This window comes from Aulonocara sp. 'chitande type north' Nkhata Bay, linkage group LG17 (assembly GCF_057382095.1).
Source record: "Aulonocara sp. 'chitande type north' Nkhata Bay isolate Kocher_YH1m ecotype deep benthic linkage group LG17, A_spYH_male_GT1.1, whole genome shotgun sequence".
NCBI classification, from domain to species: domain Eukaryota; kingdom Metazoa; phylum Chordata; class Actinopteri; order Cichliformes; family Cichlidae; genus Aulonocara; species Aulonocara sp. 'chitande type north' Nkhata Bay.
Window position 1 is genome coordinate 21,502,392 of NC_141360.1, and position 21,505 is coordinate 21,523,896.

A 21,505-nucleotide genomic window follows, 5' to 3' on the forward strand; every position below is an offset into this window, starting at 1 on the left:
AGATCTAATACTTCTATCACATCTATCACATCACCACCAAAGTGGTGAACAAGTGGTTTGTGTAAACCCCACATTACCGTCACCCACAGAAGACCGACTGATCCGTAACATCTTCAGCGTGAAGAACCATCAGATCTGGTGGTACTGAGATCAGAATCTCTGTTTGAAGATTAATGAATGAAATAATATATGTTTAATAGATTATGACCTGAATCATTAGTGATGTCAATGCTGTCAACTGTTCCTGCATTATGAAGCCTAAACATTACCATCTTGTTCACTTTTGGAGCCTGAAGTGAACATAAATCATTGTAAAACATAATTCTCTGCAAAGCTGTTGTTAAAAAGAAAAATGTTAATAGAGGCAGCATGTTTTTTTTAACCAGGCTGTAGGGTGGATGGTTTTAAATGGGAGCCTCTGGTGGACGTCGGAGGAACTGCCGGTTTTGTCTCTTCAGCACTTGCTTCAGCTGGATTTAACGTGTCCGTTTCTGTTTCTATATAAAATACCAGATGTCTATGCTGCATTTCGACTTTTCCAGTAGGAGAAAACTAAACACCATGGTATGATTTTTCACAGGTGAGTACCTCCTGTGGGACATCTCACTGTTAAAATATCACAATAAATAATAGTCATTTTAACCCGACTAAACTGACTTAAATCTTGGTTTACGTAAACGAAATAATTAAAATAATGTAACCAGGAAATTCATGAGAATTATATTTGTCTGTTGAATCTGTTACCCATTTATTAGACCTTCACATCTGAGCTACAGCTGTCCAGTTTTCTGTTTAGCCGTTTTGACGACTTTGAGCCACGTGATTGACAGGTCAGTACACGTGTTGAAATAATTACGTTATTTTAATTTGATGTTTACAAGCTGCAGGATTGTAAAATAAATATTAGGCAATATATTATTATACATAATTATATAATAAGTTAAAACATTTTTTATTTAAGTAAACTTCCGGTTTCGTAGACAGCGCTGTAGCATTTGTAACACATCCAAGTGCTTTAATGGTGGTTTTACCCTATTTGGACCTCTGCCTTCATAAGATATCCCGGAGCAATATGTCGGTCCAGTGACGCACCGTCCTACGCCGCCCCGCTGTGGACGCGCCTGCGCACGACACTAAGCTGCCATGGCAACCGGGGTAGCTTGTTTCCGTGATTTAGTCCGAAGAGAGAAGCGGAGCCGGTCGTTAGCAGCATGTTGGTCAGGCTAGTTAGCTAGTTATAGCACATTAACCGACTAGTTAACGAGTTAACCTGTCGCGTGATGACAGAGGGGTGACTTCTCGCGGTGTCTGGAGAGCAGCAAGCGCGCCATGACCGTCCGATTCAAGGTAAACAACGCAACAGGTGTTAGCATTAGCAGCAGATGCTGCACAATGAGTTATCCTGACCCTCAGTCTGCATGTGATAGCAGAGGAGGGATTAATCTGGATTTAATCCGATGAAGTCAGACCATCCAAATCATTCAACACAATATACACCTCACTGCAACACCGAAAACACGTCGACCTGAAGCTGTTTCGCTTAAGAGTGCACCATATTACTGCTTTTATTTTGAAAGATGATTTTTCAGATAAAGACGTGAAGAACTGGCGCTGAACTGTTATAAACTGCAGAGTTTTATTTTGAAACTAACCGGTGGATGTAAGGACCTTAAATCTACCTGCACAGCAACAAGTTCCAATATTTATATTAAAAAATAATTAATCTATTGATGATTAATTGATCAGCAGTTTTTTCAATCATACCTTGTACCTGTTTCCATCCTGTGAGCCTTTGCACCTCTGTGTCTTTGTTGTAGAGTCAGACTGAGTATCAGAAGAGCTTTGGTGTTTCCCGCTCCAGAAATGCGTCTCCTCAGCGCTGCATGCCGTTGGCTGGTCTTCGCTCCGATGAGATGGGTAAGAAACACGAAACCACCACAATAAAACAAACACAAGCTGCACCTGAGCTCTGACATGAAGTGGTTGAACACATGAGATGTTCGTCTGTCAGGTGTCAGCAGGGAGCCGGGTCTTCAGCGCCTGAGGAGGCCTCTAGGCCCAGCTCAGTCCTCCACCTCTCTGCTCCATCCTCCAGGTGATGAGCAGCAGCACTCTCTGGCTCACAGAGCAGCGCCCTCTGCTGGTAGGAACCTCATGCTGCTGCTGCATAATGAAGGTGTATATGAAGTAGAAGAGGCTGCAGATCCAGCTTTGACATCCAGCTGTGGCACACGTGTCTTTAATGTGAGCGTCACACTGGAGTTCAAGGATGACTGCATTCAGTCACAAAGTCCTGTTTACCTTCATTGCTCTTTCTAACAGCCTCCACAAAGAGGCCAATTTGAACAGCAGGAGGAAAGCAGAAGTCGTTCACACTGTTCTCTGACTACAGATTAAGCCTGAAGTTTAGTTCATTTTGCTAAAACAGCTTTAACTAAAAGGTCAGACTCTCCAGGATGTTTCATTTGATCGTGTTTGTCTTATCAGTGAAAGAACGAGCCGGAAATTTTGATGATTCTCAAACTGCCAGGTTTTAGGAGCCACTCAGCCCACAGGAGGATGCCCTCCCCAGAGCCCAATCCACCAACAGCAAATCCCGGATCCCCCACAGAGCCGGAAACTCCAGCCGGACCACGACCTGCTGAGGAACCGGCAGCTGATGGAAAACCTGGTGAGTAAATACATGGAGCAGCAGCTACGTGATGACTGATTCAAATATCATAAAGCAAAGAGAAACTAAACCAGCTCCAGATGACCGACAGACCTTTAATGTTCTGAATGTTCAACACGCAGTTTCATGTTCTTTTTCTCCTCAGTGAAGCCCCGTCCCCTGCAGCCTGACAGCCAACCACAGCCCAGCCAGTCTGTGACAACAGCAGCTAACGGGCAGCCAGCGCCATCAGGGGCTGAGGTGAAGTCTGCAAAAACTGACAAATCCTCATTGTTTCTTTGAAGACTATCCAACAGCATGTCATGTTCTTGTCCTGTAGATTGATTATGCGCTGAGACAAAAGGTGGGGCTGAGATCAGGAGGTCAAAGGTCAGGAGGGAAACACTCAGAGTATCACAGACAATTTGGATGGAAGAAGCCAACAGCCGCTGCTGCTTCGCCCATACTGACTGCAGAGCAGGTGAGACCAGATGCACACCTAGGTTTGAGCTCCCACAGATCCAGGTGTGCTGCTGCAGAGCAGGCCCACCGACGGCTCATAAACCAAACATGCGGTGCTCCTCAGGTGTGACCTGGAAGTTACCCTGAGGGGCCTTGTGTCCAGCACACTCCGATCAATAAAAACTGCCGAGTGCAAGAAAAATAAAAACTGTAAATATATTTCCAGTAAATTAGTTCGAGATCATAATTTCAAAGACTGAGTTTCATAAAAGTCTCAGCCAATCAGAGTCATTTTGTAGAGTTTCTAACATGCTGCATTTTTTGTCTTGTTTTTATTAGTCGTTAAATTTATGAAAGCATCTTATTTTTAAAAGTTGCAAAAGTTTATCATCTGTGTACAACTGTAAATAAAACACAGAAATAAAATAAATAGAAAAATTAAAGAAAAAGAGTAAAAAAGTTAATAGATAATATTAGGAATTATGCTTGTTTCTTTGTGGTGCATTTAATGATAAACGTACAGTTTTAGTGAGTCATTTGAAACAGTATCTAAATAAATGGAAGCATTCATAAAAGTAAAATATTCACATCAAAGAAATGAAATGAATTTCTATTTGTAAAGTTTTTTATTTCACAACCGGAACTGAAATAAAATTAAGTCACAAACATTCATTTCTGTAACATTTTCTGATCAGATCAGTCGCACATGAATGCCACAAAGTGCTGATACTGTGTAAATCAACTGTTTTGTATAGTTTTTTACTGTGGTAATCATATGTGGTTGTCACAGATTTTACCCTTTGATGAATATGCCACTGCTTACTCAGAGTTTCTGGGTGGTTTGATAGCACACTGTGTACTGCTGTGCACAGCAGGGGTCAGCACCGAGCTTTAAACACAGATACAGGGGCGCAGAGTGAAAGGTGGAAACGAGATGATCACACCTGTGGATGCTGTGGATCTTTTCATTGATTGATTATCACTTCTGCTCTCTAGGTGCTGCACTCCAGCAGCCGGTCTGTCCCGCCCTTCAAGATAAACCCTGTCTCCATGAAAACAGAGTATCAGTGCAGCTTCCAGGGTCTGGCGCCACCTGCTGGCCCCCGGCTTCGGAAACACCTGGAGGGTCAGAGAGTCCCGCTCTTCCAAACATACAAGGTACAGATGTGTGCAGATGTGAAGACCTACTTAGTGTAGTGAACTATGCCCTGAAAAGTCACATAGTATTTTGAAGGTCACACACCAACCTGATGGTCCTCTGCCTGAAGGTCAACAACCTAAACCTCTGCTTGGCACAGGCAGTGTGAAAGGTAGAGGCTCAGCTCGAGGCATCCTGATGCTGATTTCTGCACTTTATACTTTGGTTAATGGTGTGTTTGGATCCTCGAGTGTTTTTGGAAACCAAACCAGTTCATGTCTTTTTTTTCTGTCTTATATCTTTGAGTTTATATGTAATTCTGCAGTAGGAAGACTTTGCCCCACATTCATTTGCTGTTCTGCAGGCAAGACGATTCTTCTTTGTGTCCCGCCAAGCGTCAACCTCCAGGGCTGACTGGGTTAGATTTTATTGGTTTTGTGCAGGAGACTAGGAGAGAGAGAAGAGATGAGGAGTATGACAGACAGAGTTGCTGGCGAGGTGAAGAAGAGTGTCAGATAGGCAGATAAGACTCCATTACCAGTGTGTCACAGTTAAAAGCTCTGCTTTCAGAACAGAAGCGGGAGAAATGAGACCTGTGAGTGTCAGTTTCCAGGAAGTCTCGGGCCATAAATGAGCAGGAGTGGTCATGCAGAGCAGACTCCAGGTCAGTTAAAACAACCCTGAATGCATTCAGTGAGGTCGGCTCTGTGAAATTTTATGATTTCTGCGTGTGACTCAAGCACAAAGACCTGTAAATGTGATTTTTTTTTTTGAGATTTGAGTATAATGGCACTTTGTAATGGATGTATGTCAGACTAAGAAAGTCACTGTAAATAAGCAGAAAGCAGAGGTTGAGTTGAGGAAGGGACCAAGCAGAGCATTTTGACTGTGTACTCTATTTTCATATTTTTTAAAGCCTTTGTTCCCAGAGGCATTTATACCATTACTCATCTTTAAAGCCATTAATCAGTGATGGTGTAGGTTTAAGTGTAACACCTCTTTAAGCAAACAGCCACAGCTGCTGATGAGCTGCACACACACATCTGTTCTGTTTCAACCTACAGACCACCAGGAGGAGGAAGGAGGAGTCACAGAAGAAGCCCCGCCTCCAGCGGGATGCTCTTCAGAGAGATATGCCCCCTCCGCGCCAAGTGCGGAGAGGATACAGGTGTGTGTGTGTGTGTTGCTCATTTTTTGTGCTCATAAACTAATTCATTAAATCGTTTGTTTGTGTCTGGCAGGATGTTAACAGAGTATGAGTCGAGCTTTCGTTCTCCCCTCTGCAGGATCCCAGAGGGAGGCGGAGCCATGGACAGCGCTGCCCAACAGGTCAGGATCCGGCGAAGCCGTTCACAGTGCTCAGCCTGTTTCACACATATTAATTTATGTATAGTTATGCAGGTGGAGACGCTATCAGACACTGACCAGAGGTCATAGCAGAGCACAGAAGAGAGAGGTTCAAAGTTTGTTTCTTACCTGGTTATATGGAGGACCAAAACTGACAAAACCACAAATTTACAGAAATAAAGCCTACAAAATGACCCAATCACAGTGCCCATCCTCTAACAGTGGGCCCTCTGCTCACAGTGCAGCTCAACCTTCCTTCACAGAGAACACCAAAGCTTGTCGGGCCTCCAACGGTGCCTTGTTCTCTGCACTGAGGAGAGCTCATGTGACAGGTCTGAAAGTGTCTGGAGATGCCTGAAACCGTTCCCATTCATCTCTGTCTCCTTATCTTTCACACAACCTGTTAACTGATTTCCTGAGTCAGGGTCAGATTGGGTGCTTGCTCTGCACTGTTACACAGCTTCCCCTCACTCTGAATTTGACATTTTCCACCATCCAGCAACGGACAAACACACCGGAGGATTTAAAATAACGTGTTTAACATTCAGTGTTTCAAACAGTATTTAACCATGTTTAACTGTAAGCCCCAGTCATCAGCATTGATCACTGATCACCCTCAATGCTGCCTGAACAGAGTGTGTGTTTTCCTGTTTTGTGTTTCTGTGTGCGTGCGTGTGTGTGTGTTTCTGTGTGCGTGTTTGCGTGTGTGTGTGTGTGTGTGTGTGTGTGTGTGTGTGTGTGTGTGTTTGTATGTTGCTGATAGAAAACCAGAGTGCTAGTGTCAGCAGTGAAACCACAGAGCTTCATTTCAGGGAAACATGTCAGACTTAGTCATACACACACACACACACACACACACACACACACACAGGTATGCTCCTACCAGATGGATGGAAAGCGTTGTCACAGCAACATGAGACACTTTAAACTCTCCTGTTTCAACTGAATATTTCCTGAAGCTGTTCCTGCAGCTCCATCCATGCTGCTGCTTTGCTGCTCTTATAGTGAGCTCCTGCTTCCCCTGCAGAGAGCATCTGCTGCCTGATGGAGGCAGTGCCCAGAGTCTGTGGTGCAGCTGGCTTTTGGGCCGCTCCAGCTTTGGGTGTTGCTGGTCCATCAGCTACAGAGAAGAGTGAAGTTCTTTAAAGATCTGAAGTGAAAGTGAACGTGTCCACTGCAACCGCTGTCTCTATGTCTCATGCTGTCTGACGTTTCATTCGAGCTTCTCCTGTTCCTCTTCAACCTTGCGGTAGCTATTTTGGCTTTTCCTACTCCTCAACCAATCAGCATTCAGCTTACACAGCGCAAGTGGGTTTCTGGAGAAAAGGCCTTTCTGCAGGCAAGTATCTACAAAAACACGCTGCACAAAGGCCTAACTGTTTGAAGGATGGGTGTGGAGTCCAGTGATAAAGCGTTTTCACCATCACCATCTTTTCTGCACACTTGCTGGCTAACTAGTTGTCAGTCAGAAGTTTGTCTGACACTTAAAAAGACCAAAACAACCGGAATTGACTTTATATTTGATTCCAGGGGCATCAGACTGATCTTTGCTCGTGGGCAGCATGCAGCCTAGTTTGATCTAAAGTGGGTCAGACCAGTTCCATTTATAAATGGAAATAACCCACGCACGACTACAGAGGTGCTTCAAGGTCAAAATGTACACCGATCTTACAGCGTCGGGCACATATTTCTGTCCCTTTCTTTAACATATGTATTGCATAACTGGCTGTAAACAGCAAGCATTTACAAAAGTCTTTTAATGTGGTTTGATTGTGAATTTCCGCCCTCTTAAAACCAGACCTCCACTCTTCACAGGAAACTTTGTGAAGTAGCATTCAGGAGTATATTTTTGAGGGTTTTGTCTAATAAAGTCAGTAGAAGATTAAAGCTACCTGTGCTGCAGATTCTTTCACACAGAAACAGCTGCTCAGTGAAAATAAGATCAGTGAATCTGTGGGAGGTGTAACCATCTGGTTAAGCTTTCCAAGCCTGCGGTGGCCTTCAAAAACTTCCAGTGTGTGCAGGGAAGTTGTCGGCTGGCGTCACAAGCTGTGAATTCATCAGGGCGACAGTTGTCAGGGAGAGGTGCAGCGTCAGGCTTACTGGTGCTGGGTTGCTCGGTTAGGTTCAGACTGGAAACATTCTGAGGTTTCAGAATAGGGTCAGGGTTATCCAGGGTTGGGCTGGGGTCAGGGTTGGGTGACTTTTTACAAGAATCTACTGTGACACATTACACAATCAGAGCAGATCAGCATCTTTATTAGCAGCTTCATTGTTAACTTTTGATCCCAGCATGATCTGAGAAAGGCGGAAGAACTTTTGAGCAAATGCACATTTGGTTGCGCAAACCTTTAAATCATTTCCCATAAATCTGCAGGAAACTTGTTGTTCAGCACTTCCCTCCTGCTCACTCATTAATTTGCTAATGTGCCAATCACGTGCACCAACCAACACACTTTCTACGAATTTGTGTTGTCTTTTGATCCACTCTATTCCGATTATTCACACATGCTCTTGTTGCCTCATCATGTTGCTGCGTTCCAAGTAACTTGGGCATGATTGGACTGCAGCATTCACTGTCGAATCTGTCAGGCTGCACAATATAGTCAACATGCAAGTATTTAAATTTGTCATCTTTGTATAACTTTTAGGACAGAAGGGTTCATTGGAGCACATACAGATCTGGAAATGTTTGGACTGCTGACAGAGTTTTCTGAGTTTTTATTATACCTCTCAGAGCACATATGAAACAATCAGCTGAAGCTGAAGTGCAGATTTATCAGATTTCATGTCTCTAAAAAGGCTCAAAAGATGTGGAGGGTCTCAGGATCAGTGGATGCAGTATGAGCCAACAAAAGAGGACACCACACTGAACATGTGCCTCTGTAAAGTTTAGCAGTGAATGAAAGGGACTCAGGCATGGCATGACCCTATGTAGTTTGAGCTCCTCTTTGTACTCAGATTGCAAACTGTAGAATTTTTTGAGGGTCTAATGTTGTTGGTAGTCAAAGACAGCAGAGGGGGATGGTCTTAGGATCCTTTACATGAAAAAAACTCTTCAGAATGTAACACTGTCAAGCTTTAGGTATAATAGTTCAAGACTCTTTGAGAGGTACCAAAGTCACTAATGGTTATTTCTATACGTTGTTGAATTTGTTTGGGATCCAGTGGTTCCTGGTCAGTCTTGTTGCTTTAACCTCGTCCTGTGTAGAAACACCTTGATAACAATGTATTTGACATCAACAAGAAAAGTCAGGAGGTGCTAAATCATTAGGAAGCTGCCTCAGGCAACCCTGACGCTCTAAAGGCAGTCTGGTGAGTAACTGCTGGACTGAAATTATCTTCAGCCAGTCTTAATGTAAATGTATAAAGTGTATTAAGAAATATTGTTGTAGCTGCTGCTTTTGTTGGAGCTCCTTTAGAGTGACAATTAGAAAGTTCTTTCCTAACAGGGAATATTTTTGACATAATTTTTGCATCCGTCTTCAAAACCTTTTGCTTTATCCCTGCCTTTATCCCACTGTGCAGATGCTATAGAAAGGACTGATGATGTGACATGATGCATTTCTTGCTTATTGCCTTTTTTAGAAGGCAGGATAAAGCTGCCGAGGCTTTGGCTGCTTACGGTTACTGCTCAGACTTAAAGATCATTTGTGGTCGATTGTATGCTGTCACGGAAGTATCTGTCCGTGCTGTTTAAAGCTGTGGTTCTTGTTTGATAGCTGTGGTGTGTCAGCACTACACCACAGGAGTTCAGGGATACAGAAGCTTCCACTAAGACTTTAACTGATGTGTTCCAGTTAGGATATTAACACCAAACACCGTTACAGTCAGTGAAGACTACCTGACTACCTGACAGTCACAGCTGAGACAGTAACTACGCGCTGTGGTCACAAACAGCTGCAGTTTTCTGCTAAACACACAATGCTGTATCTCAGCCTTTTTATGTGGTCACAGACAATGGAAACTTTACTTCAAGTAAACAGAGAAATTATCCAGAAAAAAGAAATCCCCCTCTGTGACCATAAGGGGGTTTCATAGCATTCCTATGCAAACTTCAGAGTAAAGAAAACAATGTACAATGGCAGCAATGTTAAAAGTTCATCAAATTAATCTTGTTAAATTAATTAACCCAGTTAACATCCTTGAGGTCACCAGGAACCTGTCAAGTGTTACAGTTAAGTTTTGTTTTAGCTGCATGCTAAATTAGCACATTTTTAAAAACTAGATATTAACATTTATTTCAACTTTAACGTTTTCTGCTTAAAGCGTTTCCATATGCGTGTTCAAAGCCTTGCAGAAATGGCTGGAAGTGAACCCTAACCCTAGATAGGTTGGCGGTGACCTATGTGTGTGGAAGTTAAGTTGAAACCACTCCACTCTGGTGTTTTTTACTTTTCAGTGGCATAGAAATATGGGCTCAAATTGTGGTCATAAATATTTTGTACTTGTTTGTAAAAAATATTTACACAAGTTGCAATTTTTTTTTTTTCGTTAAGGTCTGCTTACAGATACAAAGCAAAATACTATGTGTAAAACTCTGCGCTCAAGTTCCCTGGCTGTGTGTGACTTTCAACTTGCAAGCACAAATTTTGACCCAATTTTTCTTCCTTTCAGCTGATTGGTCAATGTCATGTCAATCACAAACTTAACAATTCAATCAGAGAACAGATGGATTTGGCTGTTGGTGGAGTGCTTTCCTGAGCTTCAGGTCCTGGAAGGGTAATACAGTTTAAATCTGGAGGATCTCTATATTAATACAGTGGTCCCTCGTTTATCGCAGGAGTTAGGCTCTAAAAATAATCTGTGGTAGAAAGTGCTTTGAGCACGGAGCATTGAGTTGAAAGGCACTATAATAATAATATTAATAATGGATTGCATTTATATAGTGCTTTTCGAGACCCTCAAAGCGCTTTACAATTCCACTATTCATTCACTCTCACATTCACACACTGGTGAACTATGTAAGTACCAGCCCATTTACCATTCATGTCTGGATTATATCATCTTTATTTTGATTTTTGAAAGTGGATGAAGTCATGGGAAGAAAAGTGCACCACAGTTTGGTCGTTTCCTCTGAGTGTCTGACCTCTCAGGACGTTACAGAAGAGTTCCACACCGACAGCCTCAACCTGGAGGATGAATCCCAGTGAAACAATCACAACCATTTTCCTGGTCTCGCTCCTCACCTGATCTTCTGCTTTCAGTATTAGATAATGTAAATTTTTCTACTGAAAACTTCTAGATTGAAGTAGAAATGAGAAAGTGCAATAGCAGATAATAATAGTTACAGCAGTGATAGGGTAGGAGAGGGGCAGTACTGATTGTCTTATTCAGGAGTCTGCCCTTGATTTCAGACCACTGTAGCATATACTGAAGGGCAGAAGTTTGGGTAGGCGATGTTATGGACACTCCCTACAATCCTGTAGGTGTAAATGTCCTGTAGTGACGTCAAGGCTGCTCCTGAGATGTACTGAGCTGCAGGAGATAAGTCTTCCTGTTCTGAAGCTGCACTGTGACTGAGGTAGCGACTGCACATCTGTAAACGTTGCTAAGGACTTTGGCCGATATTCCAAATTTCTTCAGCAAAGTTAAGTCTGTGCTGTGATTTCTTTAGAAGCTGCTGGATGCTGCAAGACCAGGTGAGATCACACATGTACATGCCTTGATCTTATCTGCACTTAGAGAAAGGTTATTTTCCACCTGGCCTCCAGTCTTGCCTCATCTCTGCACAATGACTGTATTGTCATCCGCAAACTTCATAATGCTGGTGTCAGACTCACCGCGCACACAGTGTTTACAGTTCTGATACTCATACAGTTTCTGACCGACTGGCGTCTGTGGCCAGTTATCTGAAGTTCATTTAGATAATGCTTTAAAACAGCTATCCAACTAAGTTCTTACGGGAATTCAGTTACAGTCTTAACCTCCATGAGCTGCTTATTACAGCCAGCAAAAAATGTCTGGAAATAAAGACTTCTTCCTTAGAAGGTGGGATGATCCATTTATTTGTTTCCAGGTGAAGGAGTTGAGGCAGAAGGCGTTGTTGTATCGTCATCGCGCCTGGGGGACCAACTTTTCCAGAGACCATCTGAGCCAGCTGGTATCCGAACACAATGTTCTGTGGGAGCCGACGGACACTACGGTCTCAGCTAATGACCCTGCCTCCCCTTGCTTTCCCCCCGACTCCTCACCTGACCGCCACAGCTACAGCACTTCCTGTGTGGAGCCCCTGGACCTGGCTAGGTGAGAGATGCAGCTGGTTAGAAGTAAAAGAAAGAACTGAACGCTGCTCTGTGCTGATTTCTGTCGTCTGTTCAGTCACTCCAGTAAGAGATCCTCCATCGCAGGCTCAGAAACACAGCAAATGAGCAAGGACACACGAATAAAAAAACAAGCCGTACCGGGACCTCCTGCTGAACGCCGTACAGCCTGGGGGGAAGAAGAAAAAGAAGATGAAGAAGAAGAGGAAAAACAGGAAGAAGAAGAAACTACAGATGAGTGAGTTTCCTCTTTATAGTCTCTCTTTTCTCTCACTGTTCTCTGTGAAAGGATAGCGGAGTAATGGAGGGACTGTCTCTACTGGATTTGACAGATAATCTCAGGAGTTTATTGATAAAAAATGAGAAAAAAATAGAAGAAGAAATTATTTTAAAAGGTCAGATTGAAGTTTGAGTTATCCAGAAAAATAAAGGAAATAAGCCTGATGAGGCTGGTGACAAATGAAAGGAAAAACCAGGATAAACTGTCAGAGATCCTGGATACTCGTCTGTTTTTTTTTCCCTTCAATCTGTCACCTCTCTGTAGATGAGAACACACTACAGCCAATCAAATGCAGCACCAAGGAATGACATCATCAATCATAAAGACCAGGACAGACCCACAGGTTAGATGAGGTCTGCTGCAGCTGGTTTAAAGGTTCAGTCGTCTGCTAGCATTAGCTGGTTACTTCACATGAAACCGACGTGACGTCTGAGAGGAGACAGAAGGGCCTCGATTCAGCTCCATTTCTGCTGAAGAAAACAGTGACTCAAAAGTTTGACACTCAGATCAAAGCAGCCTCGCTCATTCTCAGGAACTGTGTGTGTGTGTGTGTGTGTGTGTGTGTGTGTGTGTGTGTGTGTGTGTGTGTGTGTGTGTGTGTGTGTGTGTGTGTGTGTGTGTGTGTGTGTGTGTGTGTGTGTGTGCGCGCGCGCATAGAGAGGAAGGAAGGCTGCCAACTCCCGAGATAAAAATGAAGCCGGTTCAGAGGACTCATCACGACCTGACCACCCCTGCTGCTGGTATGCAGACATCTTTCCTTCACATTAGATAGATAAATTTCATATTTAATAAGTAAATAGATGCAGTGTAACCTGTAACATTAAGCTGGTTCGAGTCGAGTTCGAGTTCTGTGACCTAATCACATTTAATCTGGCATCAACTGCATGCAGGTTAAAAAGGTTTTTTACCAGATCTTAAACCCACTGGCTCCTATCTGAGCTTTTTATTTGCTTTTTAAGTGTTTGAGGTCCAAGTCGTCAGGAATCCAACACCAACCCTACCAGTTGTAGAAAAGCAGAGTGGTCATGTTTTGTCTCCCGATTGCCAAGACCTGGGAGAAGAATATTAACTAAACTGAAATTACACATTCTGAATGGATTGAAGTTCATCGGAATCCATGAGGAAAGACCAACACGTAAAAAAAACCTCTGATATCTGTCAGCTGTAATTCTCATTCTTTTATCCCAAAGACTTATGCATATTCCCATTACTTACTTTGACATTTATCTTTTGTTCTACTGATGGATTTTATTATTAAACATGACCAATGTTTCAGGTAATGAAGTCAAGTAGTCAGTGTGAGCCAGAAGCTCAGTTTATCACAGTTTTTTTTTTTGCTTTTAGGGCTGTGTGATGTCAAAGAGCCTATATACGAAGGGCTTACCAATCAGAAGAGTGTGTTAAAGGGAGAGGAGCTAAAACAGAATTTTTCAGACAGAGAATGAACTGAGGGTCCGCACTAAGGCCCTGTGTAAGATAAAGAAGGATTATTGTGATCTGTGAATCATGCAAAGCCACGCTGGTAGAGTCATAAATAAATTGGTGTAAATGAGCAGATGTTACTGCCAGCACATAAATACATTAATGCCTGTGATTGTCCTGCAGGAGGCGCTATATTGGTTGGGAAACTGAGGAACACTGATGGCTCTTCTCCACTCAAACATCAGGTAGTGATGAAAGTATAGATCATCTGAACTTAAATGATATCGGCTTGTGACACTGATGTGATTCTTTCTGTGTTCAGAGATGTGGGTCGGCTGTTTCCATGGCAGCAGGGTCAGAAACACCAGCCAAACGTAAGGAAGCGTGGTCAGACAATATCGCTGTCTCCTATAGCCCAGCCCATGACCACAAATCAGCCTCCAGCCCTTCGTTTAGACCAATCAGGATGAAGCAAACACTTTCACCTGCTGCAGCGCCACCGCCTCTTGTCCCGGCCCCGCTGCATGGTTTCCAGGGCACCCTGAGACACCCGGACTTTCAGCACAACGGTGAGCATCAGAACTGGAATTAAGGCACTTGATTGGGCTGTGCAGTGGTGTGGAAAGACCTGGAGAAAGCCACCAGTTCTGTTACTGAGCAGTTAGAACAGATTTAAAGTACAAGCTCATCAGCAGGCAGGATTGCTCTAAATAAGGTGTCATTTTATATAAACTGCCTCTAAGTTTTGATTGGTCACTCAGTCTATTAGTATTCCTGCAGCCTATCAGGATCAAGTTGTGTTAAAGGGTTGGAAGTGGCCTCCAAAACCGTGTTAGGATTAGAGATCATCGTCTTCTTCAGACCTCTTGCCATGTTCTTATCCCCTCAGCAAGCGGATGAGACCTCAGACCTTCATACATACGATTCATAAACTGTTCATAGTTCAGTGAGGAGTGATCATTTGGAAGAGTTCAACTTGATTTATCTCACAACAGAATTTAGTAATAAACTCTCCAGTGGTTAGACCAGGGTGAAGAAGAGATGGGGAGGGAGGTCTCAGTCTGACAGGCAGACTGATAGAAGAGTGCTGAGATTGAAAGCATGAAGGCTCATTGGCTCACAGAATGTGAGGGAGACAATGATTAGACTAAACCAATGATGTCACCATTAAGTTTGGCAGTATGGGAAAAAGAAGAATAGACTAGCAGCTGAATAGCCAAGTGAGCAGGGAGGTGAGGGATTACAGGTCTTCCTTCATGAAATTACACATAAGGTTAATCATTAGAGACTGTAAATTAAAGATGGAGTCTCCACTTTGGAGATTTAAATGTAGCATTCTGGCTACCACGTTGTTGTTCTCTGTAGCTGCAAGTGACTGTGTTTGAGCAACAGGTTGGAGTGCTAAGCCAATAATTAATGCTGGCTAGTTAGCATAGACTTACTCATCAAAACTGGAGCTCCGAGTTCTTGGACGATCTTTTGGCACAGTTACAATACAGCAGTCATATTATTGGTCAGATAATTGTATTAAAAATAATACAAAAAACATCAACAGCACAAACATGGTCTAGAGGTAGAGTTCAGTGACTCCAGTTAGATGAGGTGAAGTCTAGCAGACAGCTAGCACCTTTCAATCAATAAAATACATGCCAGTCAAAGAGGCCAATATAATAGTAATAATAATAATAATAATATAATTAAAAAAATAAAATAAAATATATATATATATATATAATAATACAGACTGTAGGCCTTCAATTCAACCGGGGTAAGCTAAATAAAGGTTCAGCTCCTGTGGATCTGTTATGAAAGAAGACAATAGTTACAGAGATAAAACAGTGTTTGTATCAGGCTGTGAACATGTTTATTTCTGCTGTAAACAGATTTTTATCATGTGAGCCTGTGTTGACTGACTGACTGACTGCTGGAGCCTCAAGAGGAGTTGGAGGAACTACATGCTTTGGCAGTTTTTGAGTAAACATGAAAAGTGTTACATTTAATGTGGAGAGCGTGGTGTAACACTGGCACACTTTTATGAATTACTCCTCAGTCCTGATTACTTGTATGCATGTAGTCCTTACTACATGCATTACTGACTATATTAATTTCTGTGTGGATAACACCGTACCTACCAGGACTGTACGGTGTTTCTCCAACAACAAACCTTGGATTACCCCAGAAATTAAAGCTGTCCTCAAGCAGAAGAGGAGGGCCTTCAAATCCAAAGACAAAGAGGAGTTGAAAAGGGTGCAGAGAGAGTTGAGGGGACTGATAAGGAATGGGAAGGACAGCTACAGGCAGAAGATGGAGAACCAGCTTCAGCAAAACAACGTTGGTGAAGTCTGGAGAGGCCTCAGAACCATCTCAGGCCACAAACAGCAGAACTCTCTGCCTGGGAGGGATGTGAGGTGGGCAAATGAACTGGATCATTTCTTCAACAGATTTGATTCAGCCATGAGGCAGTCTACAACATCGGCTGCAGACTCACCCACCCCCACTGCTGCTGTTCCACCTCAGACACTTCACACCTCCTCTATTCACCCTGCTCACTCCTCCCCACCCCCAACAACAGCATCCAATACACACTCAACACAAGGCTCCAGCCTGTCTCTCTCAACCACCCAGGTTAGGAGGGAACTGAGGAGGATTAATGGCAAGAAGGCAGCGGGCCCAGATGGCATCAGCTCGAGGGTCGTCAGGTCCTGCGCGGACCAACTGTGTGGGGTGATGGAGCACCTCTTCAACCTGAGCCTGAGGTTGGGAAGAGTCCCACAGCTCTGGAAAACCTCCTGTGTTGTACCAGTGCCAAAGACTTCACGCCCCAAGGACCTCAACAGCTACAGGCCGGTGGCTCTGACATCCCACCTGATGAAGACCCTGGAGCGGTTGGTCCTGGCTCAGCTTCGGCGCCTACCAAGCTCATCACTGGACCCACTTCAGTTTGCCTACCAGCCTGGCATTGGAGCGGATGATGCCGTCATTCACCTCCTACATCGTTCCCTCGCTCACCTGGAGACCGCTGGAAGCACTGTGAGAATCATGTTCTTTGATTTCTCCAGTGCCTTCAACACTATTCTTCCCTCGGTTCTGAAGGACAAGCTGGAGAACTCTGGAGTGGACCATCACCTCACTACCTGGATCCTGGACTACCTCACCGACCAACCACAGTATGTGAGGACTCAGGGCTGTGTGTCGGACAGGGTCGTCTGCAGTACGGGGGCCCCACAGGGAACGGTTCTGGCTCCGTTCCTCTTCACCATCTACACTGCAGACTTCTCCCACAATTCCACCCAGTGCTTCCTGCAGAAGTTCTCTGATGACTCTGCAATAGTCGGCCTCATCACTGATGGGGACGACAAGGAGTACAGAGGACTGACTCAAGACTTTGTGGACTGGTGCCAGCTGAACTACCTCCAGATCAACGCCAGTAAAACCAAGGAACTGGTGGTAGACTTCCGCAGGCACAAGCATTCTCCACTGCAACCACTGAACATCCAGGGTATGGACATTGAGGCTGTGGACAGCTACAGGTACCTTGGTGTTCATCTGAACAATAGACTGGACTGGACTCATAACTCAGACGCCCTCTACAGGAAAGGGCAGAGCAGGCTGTACCTGCTGCGGAGACTCAGGTCGTTTGGGGTGGAGGGCCCACTCCTGAAGACCTTCTATGACTCTGTGGTGGCTTCTGCTATCTTTTATGGTGTGGTCTGCTGGGGCGGCAGCATCTCTGCTGGGGACAGGAAGAGACTGAACAGGGTGATCCGAAGGGCCAGCTCTGTTCTAGGATGCCCTCTGGACCCAGTGGAGGTGGTGAGTGACAGGAGAACGGCGGCTAAGCTGTCATCCCTGATGGACAACATCTCCCACCCCATGCAGCAGACTGTGACAGCACTGAGCAGCTCCTTCAGTGGGAGACTGCGGCACCCACGGTTTGGGACGGAGAGATTTCGCAGGTCTTTCCTCCCCACTGCTGTCAGACTCCATAATAAAGACTTTAACTGAACAAACACACACATCCACACATGTGCAATAACACTAAGTGCAATAATCTTTTCTGGCATCGTTGTATTTTTACTCAGTTGTATATAGCATTCGTATTCTATTTTTATCTTATTGTATATTTTTATTCTATTTTATTCTACTGTATATAGTATTTTATTTTATTCTATTCTGTACAGTTGTGTACTGTATTTATTCTTATTGTATTCTAATTTTTGCGTCATAACTTTTGCACTGTCCACTTCCTGCTGTGACAAAACAAATTTCCCACGTGTGGGACTAATAAAGGTTATCTTATCTTATCTTATTATACAAGCAGCTCCTCCTGCTGCAGACAGGCGGATGGCCTGGCCTTCCCCTCCGCTCCTCACTTCCTTCTCATTTTCTTTTCAGATTTCATTTTTCTCAACAGCTCGGATTTCATATTGAGACCTGAACACAGGGAAAGATAGTGTACCACAGGAGGCAATCTGTGCGTGTGTGTGTGTGTGTGTGTGTGTGTGTGTGTGTGTGTGTGTGTGTGTGTGTGTCTTTGCTAGCGACTGATCAATGAATCTGGTTGTTGTGCATGTTCTTAGGTGAGCTGGGGTTGAGGTTCAGGGAGCGTCCGTGTCCGGGCGGAGGCTGTGGCTCAGACGAAGGTGAACCAAATGTCTTTTAAGATAAACTCCTTCTAATTAAAATGACAATTATTTGACTTTTTTTTTCTTTTTGCATCTGTTACCCAGACGACAGGGTCTCTGTGCTGTCATGGCGCTCTGGAGCCTCCTGCTCCATGGCGTCTGCCGTTCTGGAGCGCGCTCAGAAGAGACGGGAGGACTTCTGGGGGAAGAGATGACCCAGCATGTTTTTTAATGTAGTCAGGATGAGGTTTTTATAGATTAATTTAAATAAGAGCGATAATCGTGTGTTTTATTGATTTTACTGTAATCCTTTGACCTTTGAGAGAAATACAAATGAAAATGATAATACACTGACTCAATTTTGTTTCCTTTTACTCGACTTTCCTTAAAACTCCAGGACTTTAAAACCTTTGAAAAAATGTAGACATGTTGGTGTGAAACAGGTTTTGAGGGAATGAGGTCAGACCGGTCAGTCGGACAAAAGTTTCCACCAAAGTCGTGACAGTGACACACTTTGAAGGGACACACAGCGACAGCTTATTTTAGTTCCTTATGAACACAACTGTACATAGATTCAATATAATTGAGTTCAATTTTATTTACATAGCGCCAAATCACAAACAAAAGTTGTGCTTTTTATTTTAAGGTAAAAACCTACAATAACACAGAGAATTTTATTTTTTTGTTTCATGTTTTGTTACTAATAATAAAGCTAAAAACATGAAGTTTCTTTTGAGGCTGGCATGAAAAAGGTTCCTATGAATCAATCATGTTGCTTTGTTTCCTACAGGTCAAATGTCTGATTTTATATTAGTCACTTTCATTAAACCAGGAAAGAACAGAAAAATTCCTGAAAACCTTTTTTTTTTTTTCCACACCTAGTGTCTCTTCTTTAATGGTCTGTTCCTCTGTAAGCATTGAGGTGATGTCACCCTGGGAGGAAAAGCAAATATTTAAATCAATTCCTTCAGTCAGAGAGGATACAATACCGAGCAGCTTGCTTTGTACAAACACAATGGATATACCAAAACATCAAACAAGCGAATAGCAGCTACTTTTTTTTTTTTCCAACTTTATTTAAAGTAAACAAGTTTACATATAAAATGCACATACACATACAATTACATATACAAAACCTTGAGCACATACAAAAGGGAGAAACAAGGAGGAAAATCTAGCATCTGAGTCCACACAACGCTCACAAGACTTACAGTTTTAATTCGTTCCAGGGGAAAACTTTCCCAAGTTTCAGGTCCATTGTTCGTCTTCTCCGAAGGTCTGTAATGATATGTTTACTCACCACATCACTACTTATCATCTTTTGTTCTAACACTCCTTTGGTACGGGTTTTCCAAATATGTGTGTTTATTACACACATTACTAACCAAAAGAGTCTCCTTTTGTCGTCACACATTTTTTCTTTAAACAAACCATATTTAACTGCTTTAATATTAACATCCACATCATAGCCAATTTCTGTCATTTTCTGCCTGATCTCAGTTGTCCTATAACAATCCAATAGGAGATGTTCTAGGGTCTCATCTTTATCACAACCTGTCATAGGGCATTTCATGGTGGTAACAAAACAACTCCATTGTACCACCGCTCTCACAGGGAGGCGCCCGAGCGAGATGAGCCATACCACGTCTCTCATGCTTTCAGATAATAATTTGTCTTGTATATTTTTAACTATTGAAAGGTTTTCATCTTCATTTGCATACTTATATTGAATTACACCTTCATTTTTGGTTTCATTAATTTTTTTATAGATATTTTTCGTATTATCTTGGAGAAAATTTAAACTATATTGTTCCCATTGACTTGATAAGTCACCGAACATAAGTCTGTGGTATGGAACACCCGCTCTGGCCCTGCCCCTTTTCTTTTGCCACAATTGCTCCTTCCCTCGAACCCACGGGGCACCCCGAGAAATTGCGCTTTGAGTAATTTTTATAAAAGGAATTCGCAAAACAATCTCTAAGTCTGGGGCTCCCAAGCCCCCGTGCTTCCTACTCTTGTACATAAATTTCCTCTTAGTCACTTCTCGATTGGATCCCCAGATAAATTTAATGCACATCTTACTTATTTTCATTACAGTTGTTCTCGGGGGAGGAAAAATTGCGGCAAGGAAAAGAAGTTTCGAAATTATGTGTGTTTTTACAATATTAATACGTGTTTTATAATTTGTATCTTTATTTTCCCATTTCATAATTTCCATTTTAATTTCATTTTCTTTCTTATTCCAATTTAGTAAACTAGAGTCAGTATTATCAATCCATATACCCAGAATTTTAATCTCCCTACATAGAGAGATCATCATTTTAGGTTGTCTGGTCGGATGTCCAAGCCACACCCCTTCAGTTTTGTCTTGGTTCAGTTTGGCACCTGATGCCTGTTCGTAATGGTGTAATAGCAGCTACTGAATTCCCCTCATAACAATGTACAGCACAGAGCAAACAATGTAAAGCTGAAGGAGCGTGTGGGCGTTAGCTCTCCTGCGATGTCATCATACTTTGTGAAAGTCCTGCACAGAGGAAAAATAACCTGCATGGTGGGTAATTTTTCCTCTAGATCAGATTAGAGCATTTTTCCCTTTTTACTCATTGGGTCACTGGGTAAGATTTAAATAAAAAGTGATCCAATAAAAAAAACCAAAAAAACACAATATATATTTTCCAGCCACTTTATTAGGTGAACCTAAAAAAATCTTAATTGTCTCATTTAGGCATGTAGAGATGAGTTCAAACTGAGCATTGGCATGAGGAAGAAAGTGGCTTGGTTGGTGGTGTCAGACGCACAGGTCTCAGTGATCTGCTGGGATTTTCCTACATGACCATCTGTAGTGCTTACAGAGTAAGGCCTGAAAAAGGGAAAAATATCAGCAGCAGTTCCCTGGGAGAAAATGCCTTGCTGATGTCAGAGGTCATTAGAGAAGCAGCAGCAGAGACCACATCCGTTGGCGAAGATCACCCTGCAGGGCTCCCTTGTCACTGACAAATCAATACCATAGGAGCATGCCGTCTCTCATGGCTTTTGGTTGCTTAACCTCTAATTTGTGAAGTTCCAAACATGGAACTTGAAATTAGATTTGATGTCATGGCGTCTGCATCCATCAGTGTGTGAAAAGTTACGCTGCGACACTGAGACGTGTGGCATGAACAGCATGAAAGGGTGGGTACATCCTGCTGTATATACAGGGAGTGCAGAATTATTAGGCAAATGAGTATTTTGTCCACATCATCCTCTTCATGCATGTTGTCTTACTCCAAGCTTTATAGGCTCGAAAGCCTACTACCAATTAAGCATATTAGGTGATGT

The 21,505-nt window shown here is 43.0% G+C and overlaps 1 protein-coding gene across 7 annotated transcripts; it reads left to right on the top strand.

The window, feature by feature from the left end:
* Nucleotides 1–1,134: 1,134 nt before the first annotated feature.
* saxo6 (stabilizer of axonemal microtubules 6) lies at nucleotides 1,135–18,541 on the top strand. Of its 7 annotated transcripts, none has more exons than XM_086268099.1 (16): nucleotides 1,135–1,347; nucleotides 1,818–1,917; nucleotides 2,012–2,143; nucleotides 2,531–2,671; nucleotides 2,817–2,911; nucleotides 2,991–3,131; nucleotides 4,109–4,270; nucleotides 5,315–5,418; nucleotides 5,492–5,579; nucleotides 11,617–11,843; nucleotides 11,919–12,098; nucleotides 12,798–12,880; nucleotides 13,746–13,807; nucleotides 13,885–14,131; nucleotides 18,143–18,205; nucleotides 18,293–18,541. In XM_086268099.1, exons 1-16 carry the CDS (start codon nucleotides 1,330–1,332, stop codon nucleotides 18,400–18,402), a joined length of 1,953 nt encoding a protein of 650 aa, XP_086124225.1. In that variant the 5' UTR covers nucleotides 1,135–1,329; the 3' UTR covers nucleotides 18,403–18,541. The 7 variants fall into 7 exon arrangements, 5 of the variants coding, with proteins under 5 accessions (XP_086124225.1, XP_086124226.1, XP_086124228.1 ...); XM_086268100.1 differs by having other exon boundaries at nucleotides 5,537–5,579; XR_015125577.1 differs by lacking the exons at nucleotides 18,143–18,205; nucleotides 18,293–18,541 and adding an exon at nucleotides 13,485–13,611 and having other exon boundaries at nucleotides 13,885–13,958.
* Nucleotides 18,542–21,505: the final 2,964 nt, after the last annotated feature.